Source organism: Diabrotica virgifera, chromosome 3 (assembly GCF_917563875.1).
Source record: "Diabrotica virgifera virgifera chromosome 3, PGI_DIABVI_V3a".
NCBI lineage: Eukaryota > Metazoa > Arthropoda > Insecta > Coleoptera > Chrysomelidae > Diabrotica > Diabrotica virgifera.
Window position 1 is genome coordinate 39,274,388 of NC_065445.1, and position 27,138 is coordinate 39,301,525.

At 32.9% G+C, this 27,138-nt stretch overlaps 1 protein-coding gene across 1 annotated transcript; it reads right to left on the minus strand.

Annotated features, from left to right (window-relative positions):
• Positions 1 to 588: 588 nt before the first annotated feature.
• LOC126882803 (uncharacterized) lies at positions 589 to 25,801 on the minus strand. Its single transcript, XM_050647875.1, has 3 exons — positions 25,702 to 25,801; positions 9,324 to 9,571; positions 589 to 870 (listed from the first exon to the last, which is right to left on the minus strand). The coding sequence occupies exons 1-3, from the start codon at positions 25,772 to 25,774 to the stop codon at positions 640 to 642; spliced, it is 552 nt and encodes a 183-aa protein (XP_050503832.1). The 5' UTR covers positions 25,775 to 25,801; the 3' UTR covers positions 589 to 639.
• Between the last annotated feature and the right edge of the window lie 1,337 nt (positions 25,802 to 27,138).

The window sequence follows — 27,138 nt, forward strand, 5'->3', positions numbered from 1 at the left end:
AAATATTAGTTTTACGAAGAAAATGTAAAAACATTTTTTTCTTAGAATCACTTTATCCATCGAATTGCATGATTAAAATGTAATAAAAAATTCCCACCCCCGAGATGGGGTGGTAACCACCCCCAAGGTTTTAGCGAATTATAGCGGCATGATATATAAAATGATCCTTGGATATTCCCTACCTTCTGTGAAAATTTCAAGTAAATCCATGCTGGACGAAAAAATTGCGAGCCAAAATGCTTCATTTCCTCAATCGACTATTGGGGCCGACCGACCGGCTCTGTCCCGTCATACAGCTGACCGACTATAATAACTTTTATTTATATTTAATTTAGAATGTGTGTACTGATTTTCAGCCTTAGTAAATGGAAATAATTACCTTCGTAGGAAAGCAACTTTGATACCCTCTCAGTAACCCCTGTTCTACGTTTCGCTTGACCGACCGCAGTATGTTTCTCTACACACTCACAGTAATCAACTGTGAAAAATCTAGCTTTAGTAAATTCAAATAGATTTTTCAGCGCTGCCTCTCCGTCTAACAAGGCCAAAAAGGGAATACAAATGAGTTTTTAGTATTAAAGTAAGAAATTATCTACATTGGATTGGAGTTATTTAATTAGGATAACTACCAGATTATTATTAATAATCAGAAAAAGCTAAATTTGTTTTTGCACATTCATCATATTTTTGTGGTAATAGGCATTCGGTTTTATGTTTATTCTCAGGATCTTCACATTTATACTTTGACGTTATAGCATTTTTGACATCTTTCTTGATTTGACGCGCTACCTTTAGATCTTTCAATACTATTGGAATTAAGAGTTTCATTATGTCTTCAGGGTTAAAGATTTTCCTACACTCTCCAAAATCCTAAAAATAAAAGAAATATTAATTAAACTCTACTTTATAAATAACTAACTAAATTGCAATGAACTCATGAAAAAGAGGAACGCGCCAATTAGAGTATGTGACAAAATTCACTCAATAGAACAAAAATAAACATGTGGGAAAATTATACAGGGTGTTTCATTAATAATTATCCATATAGTAACTGGAGAAACCTTAGCACAAAATACGAAGATTTAACCTAAAACACTTAAATAAAATGTGGTTCCTTACTGAGTTACAGGGAGTTTTATCTCAAAATTTAAAAATTATTTTTTCTCAGCATTTTAAAACTATTCGGCCTATCCTTTTCATACTTGGCAGAAAGTGTGACTACTATACACCCTACTAAATTATGATAAACAAATGTTTCTAGCTACTACCAGATGCGTACGACAGGGGATAGTAAATGTTTGGTCGTTCTCAAATTCTACACCACTGGAGCAATTACTATTTTAGTACCATTTTTAGATTTTCCAATACTTTCTACGTAAATAATATACTCTTCATTGGTAACGATAAAGTCATTAGTTTTCGAGATATTTTGAGTTAAATATGAAACGGCACAGTTATTTGGATTAATTTATATGATTCATGTGATTAAAATATAATTATTATTGGTACCCAGTACTTTAAAACTATTTGGCGTATCCTTATTATACTTGGCAGAAAGTGTAGGTACTGTACATTAAGATAAATAAACGTTTCTAGCTACTACCAGAGGCGTACGACAGAGGATAGGGGCTGGTTGACCCTTCCCAATTCTACGCCACTGTCGAAATTGTTATTTCAGTGTATTTTTTTGATTTTTCAATACTTTTTATGTAAATAATATACTGTCCGTTCGTAACGATAAAATGATTAGTTTTCGAGATATTTGAAATTAAAAATGAAGCGACACAATACATTAATCAAAATAACCGTGTCGTTTCATTTTTAACTTCAAAGATTTCGAAAACTAATGACTTTATCATTACGAATGAAGAGTATATTATTTTCATACAAAGTATTGCAGAATCCAAAAATTGAACTAAAATAGCAATTCCGTCAGTAGCGTAGACTTTTGAAAGGGTCAACCATTCACTTTCCCCCGTCGTACGCCTCTGGTAATAGACAGAAACGTTTGTTTAACATAATTTAGTAGTTTCTACAGAACCTATACTTCCTGCCAAGTATGAAAAGAATACGTCAAATTGTTTTAAAATTCTGAGCAAAAATAGTTTTTTAATTTTTAGATAAAACACCCTGTAACTCAGTAAGGATTCACATTTTATTTAAGTGTTTTAGGTTCAATATTCGTATTTTGTGCTAAGGTTTTTCCAGTTACTGTATGGAGTAACTATATATAGTGGTTACTATAATAAAACACCCTGTATAAAGGAACTCTTCTATATCAGAAAACCTCCTATATTAAATAAAGAAAACGACGAAGCTCCTTCAATACTGAAATCCGAACTGGAATATGCTCTAAGCCAACTCAAACAGAACAAATCTCTAGGAAAAATGAAATACCAGCTGAACTATTGAAGTTAATCAACGAGGAAAACTTAGACCCTTCCTCTTGGACTATTTAATAATATTTACAGTACATGAGCAATCCCTAAATTATGGCTTGAATCCGTCTTCATACCACTGCCTAAAAAGAAGAACACCAAATTATGCCAGGACTTCCGCATTATAAGTCTACTAAAAATTACATTATATAGCTTTTCTTGCGAATCATACAGAGCAGAATAATAAAGAAGATGTGACGAGGTCACAGGTCAAGAACAATTTAGCTTCAGGCCACAAGGTACGAGGACACGAGAAGCAATATTCTGTCTTCAAACTCTGGAACAAAGGTGCAAATATCAGCAAGCAGACCTTCTTTGTCTGTTTTATAGATTTTGAAAAAGCGTTCGACGAGATGCAGCACAGGACCCCTTGATAGAGAGATTGAACGACATCAGAGTCGACAACAGAGATTCTAAAATTATAGAAGCTATTTATTGGAATCAGAGAGCAATCATAAAGACCTATGATAACCCGTCAAGGCCAATCGAAATACAACGTGTCAGACAGGGTTGTGTCCTATCACTGATACTGTTTAACGTGTCCTCTGAGGTAATATTTGCGAACGCTTTGTTGCACTCTACTATTGTTACTGAGAGTTGTAAAAAAATTGGGATGAAGATCAATACTGCGAAAACCAAAGTTATGAAAATATCAAGGAACAAAAATTTACACATACAGCGTGTCTACTTAAGTTGGAAACATATGGGAAACTTTTTTATTATTAATTTTACGAAAAAAAGTTATTCTTCATAAAAAGTTCTGCATGCTCTAAAACCTAAGATTCAATCATTAAATATCAAATTTTATTAATATTATACGAGGTATGTCAAAAAATATGAATTTCGTTCAAGGGTAGAGTACATTTATTTCTCTGAATATCGAAAATTCTTATTATGAAAAGTTGTTTGGATGTAAAAACTAAGATTAAATATGCATTTATATGCTTCTAATTGAAAAAAATATATATTTTCCAAACTTTTCTCAAATTTATGGATAGGTACTTAACTTCGTTTTTATTCATTACACATAAGATAACTATTGTATTATTACTTTTACGAAAAAAAGGTATTCTTAATAAAAACCTCTGTATGTCCTAAGCCCTAAGATGCAATCATCAGATATCACATTTTATTAATTTTATACGAGGTATGTCAAAAAATATAAATTTCACTCAGGAATAAAGTACCTTTATTTGTCACAATATTGAAAATTGTTATTACAAAAAGTTGTTTAGAATGAAAAACAATGGTTCAATATAACATTACATCCTTCCATTTGAGATATTGTGAAATATAAAGGTACCTACATACATACTATACTCATGAGCGAAATTAATATTTTTTGACACACCTCGTATAAAATTAAAAAATGTTGATATATCATGGTTGTATCTTAGTTTTTAGACCATGCACAGCTTTTTATGAAGAATAACTTTTTTTCGTAAAATGAATAATAAAAGAGTTAAGTAAGTATCATATTTGTAATAAATAAAAACGCTGTTGGGTATTCATAAATTTGAGAAAAATTTGTAAAATATTTTTTTTTTCAATTAGAAGCATGTAGTTGCATATTTTATCTTAGTTTTTAATTCCAAACAACTTTCCTAATAAGAATTTTCGATATTCAGAGAAATAAAGGTATTTTACCCTTGAACGAAATTCATATTTTTGACATACCTCGTATAATATTGATAAAATTTGATATCTAAGGATTGAAACTTAGGTTTTAGAGTATGCAGAACTTTTTATGAAGAATCACTTTTTTTTCGTAAAATTAATAATAAAAAAGTTTCCAATATGTTTCCAACTTAAGTAGACACGCTGTATATATTTTTCAAAAAAACCTTTTTACCACATAGTGGTGTAAGGCGACAATACATTACATTATGTTACATTATAATACAATACAAAAAACAACTTAATCTTAAATTTAACTAATAACTACTGCTATACATTTATATTATATACAAATTTGACCCATTCCTTCTTATTTCTAGCCAGCGTCCTTGCTTCTATCCAAGTTTTTCCCCTTTTATCGAATATGTTGTCTAGTGTTCTATCCCAGGTTTGTCGTGGTCTACCTTTCTTCTTTCTTCTTTGCGTTTTTGCCTGCCAAATTTCTTTCACCGGTTTTGTCTGGTCCATTCTCTGAAGATGACCCCACCAACTGAGTTGCCTTCTCTCTATAAATTCTAACGTTGACTCGATTTCCAAATCTTCTCTTATTTGAGTGTTCCGTAGTCTATCTCTTTTGGTAACTCCTCGAACTGGTCTAAGGTATTTCATTTCTACTGCCTGTATTTTACTCTTTTGTCGTTCTGTTAGTACCATGACTCGCAACCAAAGGTTAATACATGTCTATATATTGACTTGAACACATTAATTTTTTAAACCTGTAAGCTCTCTAAATAAATTGATAGTGTTAAGGTCTTCTCTGGTGTATTTTTGGTCGCTGAATCGAATGCGACTAGTCGCGATTACTCAAAATATGTTCTTATTTTGTTAATAACAAAATAATAAAAATAAAAATGTATACCATTTTTATTCAGTTGCAGTGCGAAGCCAAAACCGTCTTATAGTCGAGGAAATGAAGCTGGAAAAATGGCAAAACCTCGCAATTTTTTCGTCCAGCATCGATTTATACAATAATTTGGGATTAGGCTCATTTCACCCTCTAGTTCATTTTCTATATTGAGCCGTTTTACGCTTTTGGTTTTTTAAGGGTGAAAACCACCCCTAATTGTAAAAAATTATAAAATAACATTTTAAACTTTAATATTGTTAACATTTGCTTCTTATTAGTTACATAATAATTGTTTTATGCTTTAAGATATAATATCATAATATTTCAACCCTTAAAACCACCCTTGTTGAAGCTATATATAAAAAGTTTACTTATTCTAAAAGAATAATTTCGGCTTGCATTAATTTACATAAAAATTTGGGGTTAGGATCATCTTACCCTGTACTTCACATTCTTTATCATGCTCAAGGGCGTTGATTATTTTTAGGGGTGTAAACTACCCCTTGTTGTCAAAAATTATATAAAAATATTGTAAACTTTAATATAGGTAGAATTTGGTTTTGACTGGTTAAATAATGGTTGTTTCATGCTTTAGGATATAATATCATAATATTTCAACCCTTAAAAACCACTCTTAATAACATTGAAATATTTATAAGTAGACAATTTAATAGATCTATACAGAAAAAAAGTAGAAGTAAAGAATTACAAAAAAAACATTTATTTACACAAAAATACGAATTTACAAATATGTAAAAATACACATACAAATAGTTATTTAGTCATCATTCAGTATACGAACCGGTTCTGTGGTATTATATACATTGAAAATGCTCTATAAGGGGACTATTCGAATTTTTCGAAAAAAAAAATAGTTTTACAAGCATAGCTCCTTCATTTTTGGCGATAAAAAGTTTTTTCAGTAATGGTTTTGTAGGATTTTTGAAGAGATATAAGACTGCGTAAATTAAATTCCGTAAGATTCCTTAATTTTTAATTGAGGTGGGTTTAAAGGGCTCGAATAAGGGGGTGTTTGCTCGTAAATAGATGTTTAAACAGCTATATTTCGCTAACTGTTCACTGTAATGAAAATCTATGCATAAGAAAAATTTAGTTATTAAAAAAGCTACAATTTAGTAAGCTATCATTTTTTTCGTATCTCCAGTATTTTCGGAGATATTTTGAAGAAAATTTTTCTGTAAACTCCAATTTTTCCAAAATTAGGCATTTTGAATAGGTCAAACTTCATAAGTGTATTGATAATATAAATATAAAAGGAATTACAGAAAGGCGAAGACCAATTTTTAATTACAAGAGTAGTTAAGGGGTTGTTTTCACTGTTTTTTCGTAGAGAAAAACAGGTACTGATTTTTTGTATCATAAGTTGCTCAATTTTTATGCTAGAAACTTTTTATTACTTTTTTTTTTGAAAGGCCTTATTGTATGCTTGAAAAAACATTAACTATGTTTTCCTGGAAAAATGCAAAGTTTTCCCGTTATTTGGCTTTGATTATTTCAAATTATGCATTTGGCGAAAAAAGCTAACTTTTAACATGCGGTATTTCGGTTTGTATTGGTCGTAAAAATATTATAGAAAAACAGTTTCGTTTGTGTCACTAAAAGATACAACTTTGATATCTACAGTTTTTTGATTAAATACATATTTTTCGAGTTATTCTCAAAAAACGCTCTAAAAAAGTCGATTTTTTCGTCGAAAAACTGTTACTTTCAACCACGAATAACTAAAAAAATATTAGTTTTACGAAGAAAATGTTAAAAACATTTTTTTCTTAGAATTACATTTTACATCGATTTACATGATTAAAATGTAATAAAAAATTCCCACCCCCGAGATGGGGTGGCAACTACCCCCAAGGTTTTAGCGTACAGCAGCATGATATAGAAAATGATCCTTGGACTATTCCATTCCTTCTGTGAAAATTTCAAGTAAATCCATGCTGGACGAAAAAATTGCGAGCCAAAATGCTTCATTTCCTCGACTATTAATTTTTACTTAGATTGGAGAGTGCAGCCAGCACTCTTATCGACGATTTCACCTCTTGTTAGAGGCTCTTCAGAGAATGCATAGGCTGCTTTCTCTAATCCTGGTAAAAATGTTTCGACATATTAGTCCCCCATTGCAACTGACGTGAAGGTAGTAGGTGCTTAGCGGCATCTGCTAAATGAAAGTTTTTCAACCTAATAAAAATATTTGTAAAATAAAATATTTTTAAAAGATTTTTAATTGAAAAACTTATTAGTCCATTTCCCTGGTGACACCTCCAAGGCTTCTACAATATGCAAGCCAAATGGATGCTGCAGTGAAGACAGGTATAGGAGTAATACTAATATTAGTATTACTCCTATAGAGTAAATAGGTCCATTTTCCGTTGGAACTTTACCAAGCTGCAGACGGGGGTTGTGAATTGCATAGTGTAGAATTCCTTCCCTTTTGTCTTCACTGCAGCATCCATTTGGCTTGCATATTGTAGAAGCCTTGGATGTGTCACCAGGGAAATGGACTAATAAGTTTTTCAATTAAAAATCTTTTAAAAATATTTTATTTTACAAATATTTTAATTAGGTTGAAAAACTTAGTCTAACAAAATAATAGTTTATTCGCTGAAAACCTCGAAATGCGCTATGTACGGCAAGTTTGTAGTCTTTTTCATAGTATTTTTATACGCTAAATCGATTGCCGCTAGTCGTGAAAGCTTAAACCACATTCCGACTTTGTTATTAATAAATTATTGCAAAAATAACGGTTTATAGTACGTTCACTCACGGTTTTTGCTCTAAATCTTAAAAAATCACTTGGATTGACATGAAATTTGGCATACACGTAGCTGACATGTCAATCAAAACAAGTGATACTGTACCGATGTCTGATTTTACCCTGGGGGTCACCCCTTTTCAGGGTGAAAAAAGAAACCTTTAAAATAAGCCCAGAAGTGAATAAAATGATTAATTCTAAGTAACTTTTGTCCTATACAGTTTTTTCGCTAAGTCAATACTTTTCGAGTTATTTGGTTTTTTTGTTGAAAAATGAACATATTCACTCGCAAATAACTCGAAAAGTATTGACTTAGTGAAAAAACTGAATAGAACAAACGTTGCTTAGAATTAACCAGTTTATTCAATTCCTGACTTATTTTAAAGGTTTCTTCTTTCACCCGCGAAACGGGGTGAAATTCACCCCCAGGGCAAAAGTACACATCAGCACAATATCACTTGTTTTGTTTGACATGTTAGCTACGTGCATGCCAAATTTAATGTCATTTCAAGTAGTTTTTTTTTAATTTAGAGCAAAAACCGTGAGTAAACGTACTATAAACCGTTATTTTTGCAATAATTTATTAATAACAAAGTCGAAACGTGGTTTAAGCTATCACGACTAGTGACAATCGATTTAGTGTATAAAAAGACTACAAACTTACTGTAGAAAACGCATTTCGAGCTTTTCGGCGACTAAACAATTATTTTGCTATTAACAAAATAAGAACACATTTTGAGTAATCGCGACTAGTCGTATTCGATTCGGCGACCAAAAATGCACCAAAGAAGACCTTAACACTATCAATTCATTTACAGGGCTTCTAATAATTCCTGAAAAACACCTAATTTTACAATAATTTGTTAACAACAATTAAACGCACCACATTTGGGCTTACAGACCACTTCCATTGGGTTCAGCGACTCAAAAAACCTATAATACCACCATCAAATCGCGGCGAACTAAAAGTGTCCACGGGTAAACCCTATGTTGCGACTAGACTAATAGTTTAACGGTATCTAGTCCGACAAACTTTGATGTATGAGAATACTGGTACGGGGAAAGTTTTAATTGTGGAACGTGTAATCTTGACAAGTTTATGATTGTGAAACCCGGCAGGTTGTTTTTTAGTTTATTCAATAGCAAACTTTATATTTATAATATGTGAAAAAATATTTGTCCGATAAATATGTTGGCCATTTTAATAAATATGACACGTAGAACATGTCCAATGACAGGAATTATAAGTACTGGTGGTAAATAGCAGTCTGTTTTTTGCATGAGAGTTTAAAGAAAGGGTAACAAACCAATTGGAAGTTCTGTTCGACAAAATACATCGGAAGTGTTCGTAGTTTGAAGTTCGAAGCTTGTAACCTGTTCCACAATTAAAATTTCCCCTGTTCCAGTGTTCCCATACATCAAAGTTTGTCCGACTAGACACCTTTAAGCTATTTACAAATTTTCAGCTTGCTATTAATAAACTCTTTTTGGTACTCGGGATCCAGGCCTATACCCAAAAAACCCATTTGCAACCTGGCTGGGCGAGTGTCCCGACAAAACATTATTTCCCTGGAATAATATTCTTTACCTGCACTTCAAATCTATAGGCTAAGGCCAAATCATTCATACATTGATACATATTATTGCCGGAATCTCCTATATCGTTTTTATGTTTATCCAATATCTTTTTATAACCTGCTATTGCTTTTTTATTATTGACATTATAATAAGTGCTAATAATTTCCTTGATAATTGGTTGGCTTTTGTTAATACTTCCTGCCCAAATAAACGCCTTAGAACAATAAACTGCAAGCCTGGCTTTTGAAGGATCGGGGGCTAAAAATCAAGAAGACAACAAAGATAAAACAATTTAAAATTTAAATAATAAAAAATAAGGATAGGGTATATCGATGGCTAAGAGGACAAATATTGTATGTTCATTTTTGTTTAAAATGAGATAGCCCCTGTTCTATACCAGTCGAGATGAAATCTTTATTGTGCTCAAATATTGTATATCCTCTTAGAACGGTTTGCTAGTTACTAAAGTAGCATTAAAGACATGTCCATTAACAGTACCATAAACTTAGAGCACAAGAAATGTTGTATGTCAAATAATACAATATTTGTCACAAAGAATGTTGTTCACAAAATTAAAACCAAACGACTCTTTTATTGTATGTCCATAGATACAATATTTTGTCCATATTATTGGAGGTCGTCAACCTATGGTATGTGTTGCACGAGTCTGCGTATGTACTACGATAGTGTCTGCGATAGTTTCACAAAATTGCAGTATGGAAATAATATATTGTATGTCCATGTTTTACTTCACATTTATTGTATGTCCATACAGGGGGTTACTTTTAGCTTGTTAAATGTGATTAACATGTAACCCTAACAGAAATAGAACTGAATAAGATATAAAAGAAAGGTGTAACACGAACTTAACTGTAATTTTGTTACTTTTAAAGTATGTATGGTTTGTCACGGATAACTCAAACTTTTAAATTGATTTTATCGAAAACATCAATTTTGGACATACAATATTTGTTCTTTTAGCCATCGATATGTAGATTTAAGTGAAAATTTGTTTCCAACTTAAGAAGCCTTTTAGATTTTTATTTCATTTATTTGAAATGGAAGTCTCTTGGGTTTCGCCTATCTTTTATTAGGTGCGCCTATTTGTTAATTATTATTTCACTATAATTGGCATACACGGCAGAAAGATTTGATTCTGATTCAGAGCACACTGCAGGTTGTTCTGAAGAGACCAAGAGGATGAAATGTATTGTTGTAATCTTATTTATTTATATGTGATGATATTCTTATATGTAATTTAATTTAATTAATGCATTAATGATAATCTAATTAATCAACCAGATCACATATCAATATGTTTTCAATCTCAGGGCGAATTATAAAATTACTTACTTACTTTCGTGACTTCTAAGTATTTCTCAGTAGTTCCTAATCGGGATAGGAAAAAAATAAAATAATACACACATATGGATTACAATTATAAATCGAAATTTTGTTTATTTTATATAAATGGCAATTACTGCTTAATATTTGTTAGATCTTATATTTATTTAATACAAACATTTAAAAATGGGAATCTTATTTCCTTTTGGTTTCCAATTTAAAATTTTTATTAATAATGAACTATTAGGATTTATTAGCAACAAATTGATTTAAGTTTGATGAAAATCTTCTGATATTAGCGATTATGTTCTTCAATTTTTAATGTGGTATTTAATACAAAAAAAACCATACATTCATGTCCTGACAAATGAGACTGACCTTTATCTGGTGAACTGCGAATGTCCTCACACAAAACCCGTTTCCTCCTACCCTTGGTTGCGATGAAAAACTCGTCCTGGCCTCCAGTAATGTTCTCCTTTGAAAACTACCTCGTATCGCTCTCGTTCCTGCTTTTCTCGTGATGCCGTGTTCTACCTTTTTCGAACCACTTCAATCAGCTACCGGGACACTCTTTGCTGAAGGAGATTCTTTTCTCTCGACTCGGCCTACCTCTCGTTCCGATGGGTACTCAACACTCACGGAATTATACCGGCTTTTTCACTCTTCGTACACTACCGTCTACCACTGGACTTCACCTCTCGACCACTCAAAACATTCTGATCTCTCATCCTCATTCAATTCCCTACTTTCTCAATATCCCTTACAGATTCAAAAATCAACATTCCACCACAAATTTTAATTCGCCGTATTCCTCAATATAAATTTTAATCTTTCTAAATATGTTTAATGGATTTCAAGAAAAAAATAATCATTTCCCAATTTAAACTTACTTTCTACTTTTTACAAAACTTAATGACCTATTATCTATTTCACTGAGTCTTATTTAGCGTAGGCTAATGATCGAATCTTCCGCGAAACACTATAATGGTCCGCGTCACTCAACTTGTTTATCTTAGGCGCATTGTTACCGAGTTTCGTACACTTCTTCGAATCACTTTCTTAAAAACTAAATATAATAATTTGTTGTATACAGGTTGTTCTAAATTTACATGCCCGTGGCTGAGAAAATTGAAGATCTTTTATATTAATTTGAATTTTGCTTATAATTATAAATTTTAATTCTCCTATCAAATAGGAATATAACAGTATATAAACGGATGGTAGTGGTCTATGAATCATAATTAAATCTTAACTGCTTTTATGTACCTTCGTTTTTACTCACGTATTGAGTGTTACAATTAATGTAACCACTAATCTAACATGTGTAAGTTTTGTTTAAATTTAATTTCAAACTACTTAAAATGTTTCTCACATTTTCAAATTTTATTTACCTGTTGTCGTCATAGTAGGCACGACCAATTTCCGTCGCTTAACTCGTTCGATCCAAATAAATTATTTTAAACATTTTTATTCGGAGGTTAAGTTGTTCACTCTGTGTTAGCTGCTTAAAGGTAATTAGGGGAGAGTTGGATAAAACGGGATAGTCGGATAAAACGGGATACCTAGCCTAGAGACCCAACTAGTAGTGCTATCAATCAATGAATATTCTCATGTGTAGTCTACCTAATTTTACTTTCACATTTAGGAGCAGCCATTTTTGTTTTGAAAAATGTCTGAGTTTGACAAAACGGGACACTTATAAGTTGGATAAAATGGGATACAGTTTCTTATGTCCCGTTTTATTTACCTATTTATTTGTTGGCCTATTAATTTTCTAAATAGATATATGAAGCGTTTTCTCATACCGCAGAGAAGAACAACATATTTTTATGTGACTTCTGTTCTGATATACATACTTAGTCCTAAATAAAAGGTATTATTTCCCATTTTGCCATAGAACATAAAAACGCCTATTTTTAAGTTTCTGACTACTGAAGATATTATTCTTTCAAGAGTAAATTTTACTATGCAGTTTAATGTCTACTTAATTTAGACATAAATTAAGTTTTAGATAATTTTATACAAAAATTAAAAAAAAAATGAATAACCATTTTCAATTTCGTTGCAACACGAAACTACAGCCGCATTATATTCTAGTTCAATCAGAGAGTGCAGCAAGCACCTCTACCGGTTTCCAAACTTATTAGTCCCTCATCAGGAGGCACATATGCTGCTCTCTCTGACACAACCAGGACAAACCCCGGAGTGCAGTCACGCATTGCAACGAACGAAATGGCAGGGATGCCCTAGCGGCAACTGCTAGCAAAAGACTAAGTTTTCAATCTAATAGCACATAAAATAACACCAAAAATATTACTCTACATCCCACCAGATTAAAAACAATGGGACCTTCTCTGATTACACCTCCGAGGCTTCTACAATTTGCAAGCCATTGCAAATTGTATTAAAAATTAAATATTATAAACCTATCCCGTTTTATCCAATCGTGGTTGGATAAAACGGGATTTGTAGGACTTTATTAAATATTTATTTTTACTATTTTCCAGTTATTAAAAATAGCTAAAGATATGTGTTTTGTGTGCTGCAATAAATGTTATACCTATAAAAAATAATATGATAATTTCTTTAACATATTTTCTCTCTAAGTCTTCCTCTTTAAGTCTTCCTTTCCATTGTTTTTTGTTGTACGCTTCTTCTTCTTCTTCATGTGCCATCTCCTCTAAGAAGGTTGGCAACCATCACGGCAATTCGCACTTTCGATACCGCTGCTCTAAAGAGATCAGCAGAAGTGCAATTAAACCAAGCTCTCAAATTGTTTAACCAGGAGATGCGTCTTCTTCCGCGACTCCTTCTACCCTGTATTCTTCCTTGCATTATCAATTGTAACAAGTTATAACGCTCGCCCCTCATAACATGTCCCAGATATTGCAGTTTTCTGACTTTAATTGTATTTAAAACCTCTTTATCTTTTCCCATTCTTCTCAACACCTCGATATTCGTGACTCTATCCACCCAACTTATTCTTAATATTCTTCTGTAGGCCCATAACTCGAAGGCTTCTAATCTGTCCGAAACATCCTTCTTTAATGTCCAAGCATCCAACCCATAGAATAATACGGAGAACACGTAGCATCTCAGAAGTCTTATCTTTAAAGAAATTGTAATGTCCCTGCTACAGAGTACTTTTTTTAGTTTGTTGAAAGCATTTCTTGCCTCTCCTATTCTTGCTTTAATCTCTTCTGTGTACTCATTAGTTTCATTAATTATTGTACCCAAATATTTATATTTTTCAACCTTTTTAATTTGTTCTCCATGTATTGTTATGCTTTCTTGGCGCTGTTGTACTTTTGTGATTACCATAAATTGTGTCTTTTTTTGTGTTTAGGGACAGTCCGTTTTCTTGGCTGACTTCTACCACTCTGTCAACCATTTGTTGTAAATCCTCAAGACATTCGGCTAATAAAATAGTGTCGTCGGCAAACCGTATATTATTGATTGGTCGACCATTTACTTTTATTCCCGTGGTTAGGTCTTCTAGTGCTTCCTGGATTATTTCCTCTGAATACAAATTGAACAAAGTAGGAGACAGGACACAGCCCTGTCTGACGCCCCTCTCAATACCTATTTCATTTGAAAAGGCGTTGTTCTCTTTTACCACAGCGATCTGATTATAATAGATAGCACTAATGATCCTGATGTCCCTCATATCTAAGTTTTTCTTTTCAAGTAATTCGATAAGGCGGTTATGTCTGACCTTATCGAAGGCTTTGTTGTAATCCAAGAAACACATATATACTGGCTGATTAACATCCATGCACCTTTGCACAAGTACATTTACAGCGAACAGGGCTTCCCTCGTTCCCATTGCATTTCTAAATCCAAATTGCGTGTCGCTTATGTCCTGCTCAAGTTTATTATGTATTCTCCGGTGTATAATTTTTAAAAATATTTTGAGTGTATGACTCATTAAACTTATTATCCGGTGGTCTTGGCATTCTTTTGCATTTGGTTTTTTTGGCAGTGTTATGAACGTTGACAGCAGCCAATCTCTGGGAATGATTCCTGTACTGTATATTGTATTAAATAAGTCGACCAATATTCCAATTTGCTGGTCCTCTATTAACCGTATTATGTCTACAGGTATTTGATCAGGACCTGTTGCCTTGTTGTTCTTTGTTCGCTTTATCGCCTCTAGTACCTCATCTTCTGTTATGTCTGGGCCGTTGTCGAACTTTTCCTGCTCTAGTATTATTTCAGTCCGTTCGTCTTTAAATAGCTCTTGAATATATTCCTGCCATCTTTTAAGCCTTTCACCAACGTCTATAATTATTTTTCGGTTTTTATCCAGCAGCATGTTTGATTTTTTCTTAATATTAGTGCCTGTTATTTCACTAATTTTCTTATGAAGGTTTAAGTTATCATGTTTCTCTACCAACTGTTCAATCTCTGCGCATCTGTCACTATACCATCTTTCCTTTGCCTCTCTGATCCTTCTCCTTATTTCTGTGTGTATAATATTATACATGTTTTTGTCTTAGGTTTTATAAGATCGCCTTGCTTCCATGAGATCTAGAATCTCCTCGGTCATCCATTAATTTTTATTCTTAATTAGTTTAGGTGTAAGTGTTGTCTCACATGTGCGGATAAGAGCATCTTTTAACATGTGCCATTTCCTGTTCGCATCTTCAGTAGGAATAATTTCTATTTTGGTGAGCTCTTCTTTAATTTTTAGTGTGACTTGCTCTTTTGTTGATGGATCTCTCAAACGAGATACTTGTATCGTCTCTACTTTAGTTTTAACCACAGGCTTCTTTAGATTAATTCTAAACCTTCCTACAACTGGGTTGTGATCTGATCTCACATCAGCTCCAGGGTATGATTTTACTGATTTTATGGAATTTCGGTATCGTTTGCAGATGAGAAGGTAGTCAATTTGGTTTCTGATGACGTTATGTTGGTTGTCTGCTGGTGATTTCCATGTATAGAGTCTCCTGGTCGGCAGATCATAATAAGTATTCGTGACAATAAAATCGGTCTCTTGGCAGAATTGAGCCAATCTTTCTCCTCTCTCGTTACGAGTGCCCAGTTCAAAGTTTCCAATAAAATCACCTTGACTTCCTCTACCGATTTTTGCATTTAGATCTCCCATTACTATTGTAACGTCTCTAGACTTGGTTACTTCTAAAGCTTGTTGTAATTCGTTATAAAACTGTTCGAGCTCTTCATCCGATTTATCTGCTGTGGGAGCATATACTTGAATTATATTGACTCTAGACTGGGCTGTTTTGAGTGTTACCATCATAACTCTATCCGAGATGGGTAAGAAGCCAGTTACAAATTTCTGGGTGGTTTTATCAACTAATATCGCTACCCCGATCCAGTGATTTGGGTCATTGTCATTACCAGAGTAGTATATGTAGTATATGTTGTACGCTACTTGTAGCCAATTTTTCCCGGCAGTTCGTTTCAGATCATCTGTCCATCTCATAGGAGGTCTGCCTCTGGGTCTTTTGTGTTCGTATGGTCTCCAGCTTAGAATTGTTCTGTGCCATTTGTTTAGATCGCTCCTAGCTACATGTCGGTGACTTTGGTTTTCTGTCTTATCCATGTGTTTGTTTTCCTGTCCTTAAGTGATATGCCAAACATTGCTCTTTCCATCGCGTGTTGAGTGACTCTGAGTATGTTCATATTCTTTTTTGTGATTGTCCATATTTGTGCCCCATATGTTAATATCGGAATAATGTATGCATCAAAAATTTTAGATCTAAGATGTAGTTGAATTTGCTGATTTCTGAGTATATAGTTCAGTTTGCCGAATGCTGCCCATGCTAACTTTCTTCTTATTTTTTTTTCTTCCGTTTGAATTTCCCTATTTGGTATTATTTTTTTCCTAAGTATATAGGGTGAGGCAGATAACTGGCCTATTAGAAATATTTAGAGAACTAAAGGCAATAGAATCATGAAAATTGGAATAAGGGGGTTTTGAAGGGTGATTTATTTAATGAAAATATTTTCAACAATTTGTCACTTCCGGTTATACCGGAAGTTACTTAAAACTTCGTTTTTTTAAATGGGACACCCTGTATATTTTTACATTTTTAGATTCTACTCGATGTCTACTTTCTTAAAATATGCAGTTTTGTAATGTTATACGGAGTATTTTAAAAGCTAAATACGTTTTTTTATTAATTTCGTAGCAACTTTTACATCCTGTAGAATTGTAGTAGTTGGATATCAAAAACTCTATTTATGTTAAAATAATTTTTAATATAGTCTACTATTATTAAAAATTATTAGTATAGCTAAATATTAAATTTTAGTATACAGGGTTGGTCGAAACTCGGAATGAGGATTTTCTGAATTTTCTTAAATGGAACACCCTGTATTTTAGTATTGCAGTGAAAAGACATTTTGTGATACTTTTTTATTTCTTAAGCATTCCCTGTACCTAAATGCTTTAGTTTGTGCTTAATTGTTAATCGCGCCAAATATGTTAACTACATAGGTATTTTGATAGCTCAACTATTATTGGCAATTTTAAAGATCAGTCTAGATTAATATGTATTTATTTCCTAAAAATTATTTGTGATTGAATATTTTCACGGCCAACCTAATAAAATTTCACGTATTTTTTGTTGAAATTAATGTTTGGCTTGAATCACCAATAACTCACAAATTAAAGCAGTTAGGTATAGGGAATGCTTAAGAAATAAAAAAGTAGCATAAAATATCATTTCATTACAATAATAAAATATAGGGTGTTCCATTTAAGAAAACTCAGAAAATACTCTTTCCGAGTTTCGACCAACCCTGTATAGTACAATTCAACATTTAGCTATACTAACAATTTTTAACAATAGTAGACTATATTAAAAATCATTTGAACATAAATAGAGTTTTTGATGTCAAACTACTACAATTCTACAGGGTGTGAATATTGCTAGGAAATTAAGAAAAAAAACGTCATTATCTTTTAAACTACCCTGTATAACATTACAAAACCTCATATTTTAAGAAAGAAGACATCCAGGAGAATCCAAAAATGTAAAAATATACAGGATGTTCCATTTAAAAAAACGAAGTTATAAGCCACTTCCGGTATAACCGGAAGTAGCAAATCGATGAAAATATTTTCATTAAAGAGATCACTCTTCAAAACCCCTTCATTCCAATTTTCATGATTCTGTTTCCTTTAGTTCTCGAGATATTTCTAATAGGACTTTTATCGGGTCTAGGACATTTCGCCGTCGCCGTTTCGCCGTCGCCATTTCGCCGTCGCCGTTTCGCCGTCGAGCCATTTCGCCGTCGCCGTTTCGCCGTCGAGCCATTTCGCCGTCGCCATAACTTGTATATAAATTTTGAATGGTTTTCGAACGATTATATTTCGAACACTTTTGCATAATGAAGTTTTTTATTTTTGATACAGTAAAAATTGAAATTGAAATCCCTTTTCTCAATATTGTTTATTTCCGGAAATCTGATAATAGTCATATTTTTAATACTAGATATATATATTTTATTTTTCAGACGAAAACAATGTATAGTTGAATACGAAAATATAACTTGGTTTAACTACCAACATCAGCATTTTATTTACACTGACATTTAGTATAAAAAAAGTTAGTATGTTATCACGTGCTTGTAAACTTAACCAATGCCGGGATGGCGACGGCGAAACGGCCGACGGCGAACTGGCTCGACGGCGAAACGGCCGACGGCGAAATGGCGACGGCGAAACGGCGACGGCGAAACGTCCCAGTCCGCTTTTATCTGCCTCACACTGTATAGATTCTTCAACTTTTTCTGTAACTCTGTTGTTTATTATTGTCATCGTTTCTTCGGAGTGCATGACTTTTGTTTTGTTTGAATTCATTTTCAGTCCTATTTTAGAAGATTCTGTGTGTAGTTCTGAAAGCATGGTTTGTAGTTCTTGTAGGTCAGTAGCTATCCGGATTGACATACACGGCAGAAATATTTTATTCCGATCCAGAGCACACTACAGGGGGTTCTGAAGGTACCAAGAGGTTGAAATATAGATAAACAGATGTAGTCTAGGCGCCAGAGGGGTCACCGTGTCCTTTTCAATTCTGATGGACAAACTCAACGGTTTCTTATGGATTTTTGGCTGCTAATTACGAATTTCGAGGGTGAATTTCGATCCGAGTGGTCAAAAAATTTGTTATAAACAATTTAATTGTTTATAAATTGCTTATAAGGCTCTGGCTCATAAACTAAAAGGGATAAAAAATAATATTTCAAATACAATTGGTTCGTTAATAAAAAACGAAGAAAAAACGTTTACTAAACTTAAATCCAATAGTTAGAACTCAAGATATTGTAAAATTAGTGCACAATGCAATTGCATATTGCAAAATAATTATTTTTCGAAACTTTGTCGATCGTAACTTAGCTTCTACCCATGCAAATGAGCCTTAGAAGATCTTATTTTAAAGCTTCGTTAATAGGCTTCCAAACAAAGTTTGTTAAAAAACTTTGTCTTCATTTATTTTACAGTTATACCCATTTGAATTTATAATTTTCTTTAAAAAATTGTACATTAATTTGTTTTTAGGGGTTTCAAGTAAATTTGAGCTGTAAACATTTATACTTTAATTAACAATAATGATAGAAGAACTCAAAAGGAACATTGTGAGCTTTTTAAAATGTTCGTAAGTTTATTTTTGGTCAAGATATCGATGCTTTAATGGCGCGCTATGAGGCGCAAAATCGGCTCACAGTCAAGTATGTAAGTATTTTTCGACGCTTTATCGATCGTAACTCAGCTTCTACGCATGCAAATGAGCCAATATGTGATATCCATATAAAAATGGATCGAGTTCTTTTACAGCATCATCATTGCATGTAACGAGCATTTATGTTGTGGCGGCACACACAATTGACGTGCCTTGATGATGTTGCAAAAGAACTAGATCCACTTTATATGGATATCATATAGTTTATAGATAATTAGACTCTGTAGCCCCGGAAAGTTTTAGTTTTATTGCCTACAAGAACAGACTTAGTACTACCATGTAACTGTAAAAATTGCTCTAAGAACTTATGCAGATGTAAAAATGCTGACATTCTCTGTATATCTCGATGAAGATGCATGAAAAATAATGTTTTTAAAAATACTATTAATAAATAATTTCAAATTACTTTTTAGTTATATTTCTGAAATATTAATTTTTAGTGTTTTTCTTTTCATTTAGTACAAAAAATAGAAGACAAAATAAATAGAATGAAAGGTGATACGAAGTATAGTATGATCATTTAATTATAAGAATTATATGATAAACTCTTATTAGGATCTTCAAACTTGAAAAATGAAGATTACGTATATATTATAGAAATTATAATTTGCATCGAGGAGTTAGCGCGTGACCTTTACGCGGTGAGCCAATCTCGCGCCTCAGAGCGCGCTATTAAAATATCAATATCTTGACCAAAAATAAACTTACGAACTTTTAAAAACCTCAAAATGTTCCTTTTGAGTATTTCTATCGTTATTGTTAATTAAAGTATAAACGTTTGTAGCTCAAATTTGCTTGAAATCCTTATAAAAAAATTAATGTACAATTTTTTTAAGAAAATTTTAATTTCAAACGGATAGATCTGTAAAACAAATAAAGACAAAGTATTTTAACAAAATTTTTTAACAAAATTTTTTTCGAAGTATATTCATTATACTTTAAAATAAGATCATCTAAGACTTATTTCCATACGTAGAAGCCGAGTTACGATCGATAAAGCTTCGAAAAATACTTATTTTGCAATTTGAAATTTGCATTGTGCACTAATTTTACAATATCTTGAGTTCTAATTATTGGATTTAAGTTTAATAAACGTTTTTTCTTCGTTTTTTATTAGCGAACAAATTTTATTTGAAACATTATTTTTTATCTCTTTTAGTTTAGGAGTCAGAGCCTTATAAACAATTGAATTGTTTATACCAATTTTTTGACCACTCTGATCGATTTCCACCCTCGAAATTCGTAATCAGCAGCCAAAAATCCATAAGAAACCGTTGAGTTTGTCCATCAGAATTGAAAAGGACACGGTGGCCTCTATTTGGCGCCTAGACTAATGGTATAGGTCTGGATCCCACGTATGAAATAAAAGTTAATTAATAGCAAGCTGAAAATTTGTTAATAGCTTAAGGGTGTCTAGTCGGATAAAGTTTGATATATGGGAATACTGGAACAGGGGCAGTTTTAATTGTGGAACAGGTTAAAAATTTGGAACGGTCAGACCACGAAAACGGCACATTTATTTTGTCCGACAGAACAGACTTAGACTCTCCGAACAGAGATTAAACTCTCATGCAAAAATCAGACTGCTATTTATCACCAAATGGGCGTTTTAATGAGTGGAACATGTAGAATATGTCAAATGACAGGAATTATGACAGGTGATAAATAGCAGCCTAATTTTTGCATGAGAGTTTAATCTCTGTTCGGAGAGTTTAAGTCTGTTCTCTCGGACAAAATAAATGTGCCGTTTTCGTGGTCTGACCGTTCCAAATTTTTAACCTGTTCCACAATTAAAACTGCCCCTGTTCCAGTGTTCCCATATATCAAAGTTTATCCGACTAGCACCCTTAAGATATTAACAAATTTTCAGCTTGCTATTAATCAACTTTTTTTTTATACGCGGAATTCAGACCTAGTAGTGGTCTCTGAATCGTAATTAAATATATTTTCAAACACCTATTTTTATTTCAAAATGGGGAAAATTTGCAATAAACAATTTTATGCCATTCAATAATCGAATATTTATATGTTACCGGCCAAACCCGAATTCACGACAAACTAGATTCTAATCTAGTCCATCTCTACTCTGTATAAACCGCCAAATGTTTCATCTTATATACCCAAAACATTTCGAGCATCATCGTTTTTCCGATCGCAATTGGGCGAAAATTTTTGTTCAGTTAATTGTTTCATAACGTAAGCCTGAGTATGAAGCGTCATGTAAGAGAGTGATGTAAGAAATGAGTGCCACCTTCAAAAGCCACAAAATATCTCTAGATACAAAAATGACACATCTGACATGTTATGTTTTCTCTGTATTGTTGTACGGAGCGGAGGCATGGACGCTTACAGACACCACTGTTAAAAAACTTGAAGTATTTGAGATGTGGCTTTATAGAAGAATGCTGAGAATATCATGGACAGCAAGGATCAGAAACAAGGAAGTCCTAGGAAGAATGGAGAAAGAACCGGAGATTGTGTTTACAATCACTCGCATAAAATTGCACTATCTGGGACACATTATGAGAAATCAGCACCGTTACTCCTTCCTGCAGTCCATATTGCAAGGTAAAATCAAAGGTAAGCGATGACCCGGTAGAAGAAAAAATACCATGGCTACGGAATTTGAGAACATGGTTTAAGAAAACCTCAACGGAACTGTTTCGAGCCGCAGTAAGCAAGGTTATGATTGCCAACATGATTTCCAACAACCGAAATGGATAAGAACCAGAAGAAGAAGAAGGAGAAGAAGAAGAATAAGTGATGTAAGCGCACACAACATGCACAACCTTATTAAAAATGTTGCACGTATGTGGGACAGAGCTCTTGTTTTGCCAAACACAGCAAACCACATTTGAAGGAGTAATCCCAACTGTTGAACAATTTTCTTAATTCAAAATTAAAGAACTTTTTATATTATGATCTACAACTTCTATTTAAACTGTTTTTCTCTGATATAAAAAACGTTTTATAGGAAAAAAATATTTTTTTTCACTTTTTAAGATTGTTTAAAAAATCAAAGCAAAATCAGCTGTACATTTTTTGAAGTTATACTTCTTTAGGCACGAGGGTGAATTTTTACATTCCCTGGCGCATGCGCACACCGACAGTATGGTATTAGTCGCTATTTCTTTTAAGTTATGTAGCGCAAATAAGGTGTGCGTGAAAAGAATATATTATTAGTGTGTTTAGTAAATATATTTATTATAATTTTTATGTCTGTGGATTTGTCTTCCTCCTAATAAGTATTATTGAAAATGTTTATTTTCAATTAATGTATCTGTCACTGTGATTGTAATAATTTTCGAGAAAGGATCGACTGAATACAAAAGCGGCGGTAGCTGATCGGTAGAGCATTCGCCTAGGGATCGAGAGGTACCCTGTTCGAATCCTGACAAAGTCATATCCTTTTTTTTTATTATTTTTGAGTTTTTTTTTGTTCTTTCTAAAATTAGTTTAATATTTAAATACAATACAAAAAAACTGTTTAAAGTAGATAGGTATATTGATTTCGTTGAAATCATAATATGAAGTTAGATTATCTTATAATCGAATTATAACTTCTTACGTGCGTACAAAGTACACACACATTCTTTTTTTTTTCATCGGCTACACCCCACACACCCTTTAGAATTACTTAAGCAGTAAAAAAATCTTCCTCTGTAGATGGTATATTATTTTATTAAAAAAATTTTCTAAAAAAGATCAAAGTTGGAATCAAAGTACATCACAAAGTACATCACACAAAAGTTTTCGAGCTTATCAGTCCATCATCAGGTTAAATTCCAGATCCAAAGCAGTTGAAACTAGCTACAGTGTTAGGTAGCATGACCTTTTAATTATGATATTTGAGCCATCCAGGATAAATTAAAGACGACACTAAGTCAATGTTTAAAGACTAAACTTTTTGAAGTGAAAACTTCTTTAGGGACGTTGTGCGATTTTTGGATAGGGGAAAAGCATTGAATTCGCGACCGTCATCGCGACCTTCATCTTTAGGGACGTTGTGCGATTTTTGGACAGGGGAAAAAGCATTGAATTGGCGACCGTCATTGCGACCCTCATCGCGACCGTCATCGCGGTCGTCATCGCGACCGTCATCGCTTATGCTATATATGTATTATGTGTATGTATATATAAATTGTGTAGAGGCATTTAAATTTAAAATAAATGTAAAACCTATTTTAGGATGGGGAAAAAGGATTGATTTCGCGACTATCATCGCGACCATCATCGCGTCGGCGAAATAAATTTTGTACATATATAGGTATAGTATGTGTATGTATATATATAAATTGTATAGAAGTATTTAAATTTAAAATAAATGTAAAACCTATTTTAGGATGGGGAAAAATGATTTATTTCGCGACCGTCATCGTGACCGTCATCTCTTCGGCGAAATAAATTGTGTACGTATCTATATTATGAGTATGTATACATAAATTGTATAAAAGTATTTAAATTTAAAATAAATGTAAAATCTATTTTGGGATGCGGAAAAAAGATTGATTTCACGACCGTCATCGCAACCGTCATCTCTTCCTGCCGTCTCTGCCGTCGCGAAATAAATTGTGTACGGGTATTATTATAATGTACGTATAATAATACTAATATTATTGAAGTGAAAACCTCTTTAGGGACGTTGTCCACTTTTTAGATGAGGAAAAAGTATTGAATTAGCGACCGTCATCGCCTTGGCGAAATAAAGTTTTGAAGTGAAAACTTTTTTAGGGACGTTGTGCACTTTTTAGATAGGCAAAAATATTGAATTACCGACCGTCATCGCGACCGTCATTGCTGCGAAGAAATAATGTTGTAAAGTGAAAACTTCTTTAGGGACGTTTTGGTCTTTTTAGATGGGGAAAAAGTATTAAATTAGCGACCGTCATCGCGACCGTCATTGCTTCGACGAAATACATTTTTGAAGTGAACACTTCTTTAAGGACGTTGTGCACTTTTTAGATGGGGAAAAAGTATTGAATTAGCGACCGTCATCACTTCAGCGAAATACATTTTTGAAGTGAAAAGTTCTTTAGGGACGTTGTGCAGTTTTTAGATGGGTAAGTAGTATAAAATATTTGAAGTGAAAACTTCTTGAGGGACGTTTTGCAATTTTTTGGATGGGAAAAAATATTAAATTAAGGACCGTCATTGCTTCGACGAAATAAATTTTTGAAGCGAAACCGTTTTTAGGGACTTTATACACTTTTTAGACGGAGAAAAGTGTTGAATTAGTGACCGTATTAAATTGGCGACCGTTATTGCTTCGACGAAATACATTTTTGAAGTGAAATCTTCTTTAGGTACGTTGTGCCCTTTTTAAATGGAGAAAAAGTATTGAATTATCGACCGTCATCGCGACCGTCATTGCTTCGACGAAATAAATTTTTGAAGCGAAAACTTTTTTAGGGACGTTACACACATTTTAGATGGGGAATAAGTGTTGTATTAGCGACCGTCACCGCTTCGGCGAAATAAATTTTTCAGATGAAAACTTCTTAGGGACGTTGTGCACTTTTTAGGTGGGGAAGAAGTATTAAATTAGCGGCCGTCATTGTTTGAAGAAATACATTTTTAAAGTGAAAACTTCTGTAGGGACGTTGTCCACTTTTTAGATATAAAAAAAGTATTGAGTTTGCAACCGTCATCACTTTGCCGAAATAAATTTCGTACGTACATAATATATATTATGTGTATGTATACAAAAATAGCATAGAACGTACGCAACGCTTATATAATATAGGTATAGCACTTCTTTTTGAATGTGGAAAAGCATTGAGCTTGTAATTTATATGCTATAAGAAATTTTCACTCTTGTCGGCACTCCCATGAGTGCTTTAAATTTTTTTTATATTAGAAAGGTGTCTTAGTGTCGCTTTTAATTTAGCCTAGATGGCTCAAATATCATAATTAAAAGGTCGTGCGACCTAACACTGTAGCCAGTTTCAACTGCTTTGGACCTGGAGTTTAACCTGACGATGGACTGATAAGTCCGAAAACGTTTGTGTGATGTACTTTGTGATCTACTTTGATTCCAATTTGGATGGTTTTTAGTAATTTTTTTAATAAAAGTATATAGGTACCATATGCAGATGAAAATTTTTTATTTCTTAAGTAATTTTTATTATGGTATACAGCCAATTAGAGGGATTTATTCCTTTTAGAATATTCAAAATTTGATATTTAATATCTGTATAAAATTTTTACGAAAAATTACTGATTTTTTCACAGAACCTGGTCAACTAATTTAAAAACCTAATTCAATTTTTAAATTTAACGAATTTGGGATACGCCTTGGCAAATATGAATTAAATATTAAAAAAGACTTACTGTTGTCTTGGTCAGAACAAACGCTAACTACGAGCGCTGCAAGGATTACAACTAACCCTGTGGATACCCCCATATTTGTGAAACACAGTAAGTTATTTTGTTTACCTAAAATAATTTAAATGGTAAAGGGTAATTAACTGGCTAATTAGTCACACTACTTAATTAATGCATAAAAACATATACCCTAATTATTTATTTTTGTTGCTAATTGTTTACCATATAGATTCACTGCAATAGCTAGAAGAAAAATATCTTAAGTGTGTGTTTTCTAAACTATCTACATTTTTTGCATTAAAGTCTTTCAGTATACGCAAATAGGGAAACGTAAAAAAATAAAAACGACAATAAGTAGTTTTTTATGGCATATTTATTTCCCAAAGGGAGATGCACTGAGTCTCTCGAAACATACATCAAGCTTTTGTGGCTGTTCGCATTCGGGATTTTGTTTATTCTTAGGATTATTATATTCGTACTTTGAAATTATAGCATTTTTGACATCATTCTGTATCTGACGTGGTTTCTTAATATCCTTCATTGCTATCGGTATCAGAAAATTGGGTATGTCATCGTCGCGAAAAATGTCTCGACACTCTCCAAAAGTCTAAAAATAAGCACAGTTTTACAAGTGCAAGGATTTTATTTTATTTTATTTTGTTTTACACCTAATTAACACACTAAACTGATATTTTTTTTATTTCTTAAATTTTTTTTTATTTACCTAATGCCTTGACAACTAATGGCCATTGACATGGTAGGTACGGTGAATTTTTGCAGTTAGGTACCTAGTGTCATGTGTAGTGTGTGTATTGAGTAAGTGTCTTGTTACTTTGCAAAGTCGACGTCATTGTCTTTGCAAAGAGACGCTAATTGTGTTCGAACATCTGCGGTCCCTCCGGTGAGTACCGATCCCACAAGGACAGAAACTATCTTCATCTATTAATTTATAATAAACGAAAAATATCTGACCCTGGTGAGATTCGAACTCACGACCATTCGGACCTTTCGATCCAAAGGTAGGCGCTTACCACTGAGCCACAGAGGGGGTGAAACATTTTAATAAACTTAGGATTCTATTATTTTACTTATTTCTGAGGTCTCAAGTAAGCCATGTATTTTTGTCTCAAGTCAATTTGGAACATATTCTTTATAATAAATTCACGTTTGTAACTGATTCCATGTATATTGATTTGTTTTCAAAATATGAATGTGTTTTGTACTGTTGCCTGTACTTCCTGGGTAGGTATAAAGGTAGCGGCATATTATCATGCACGAATCGTTTCCAGCACGTAGCGTTTAGTTTCCGAAAAATATTGATTATAATGGTTTTAAATATGAACAATTCATACTGTCCGGAACGTATCGTATCAGACACCTGTCAGTAAAATCAGGTTTTTCGGAGACTACGCTACGTGCTGGAAACGATTCGTGCATGATAAT

What these genes read in the sequence shown, in the direction of transcription:
- LOC126882803 (XM_050647875.1), bottom strand. Translation starts at nt 25,774, where the DNA reads ATGGGGGTATCCACAGGGTTAGTTGTAATCCTTGCAGCGCTCGTAGTT. An exon ending in TTGTTCTGACCAAGACAACA is followed by an intron (nt 9,572 to 25,701) that starts GTAAGTCTTTTT and finishes CTTGATTTTTAG; the next exon opens with CCCCCGATCCTTCAAAAGCC. An exon ending in CCTATAGATTTGAAGTGCAG is followed by an intron (nt 871 to 9,323) that starts GTAAAGAATATT and finishes TTTTATTTTTAG; the next exon opens with GATTTTGGAGAGTGTAGGAA.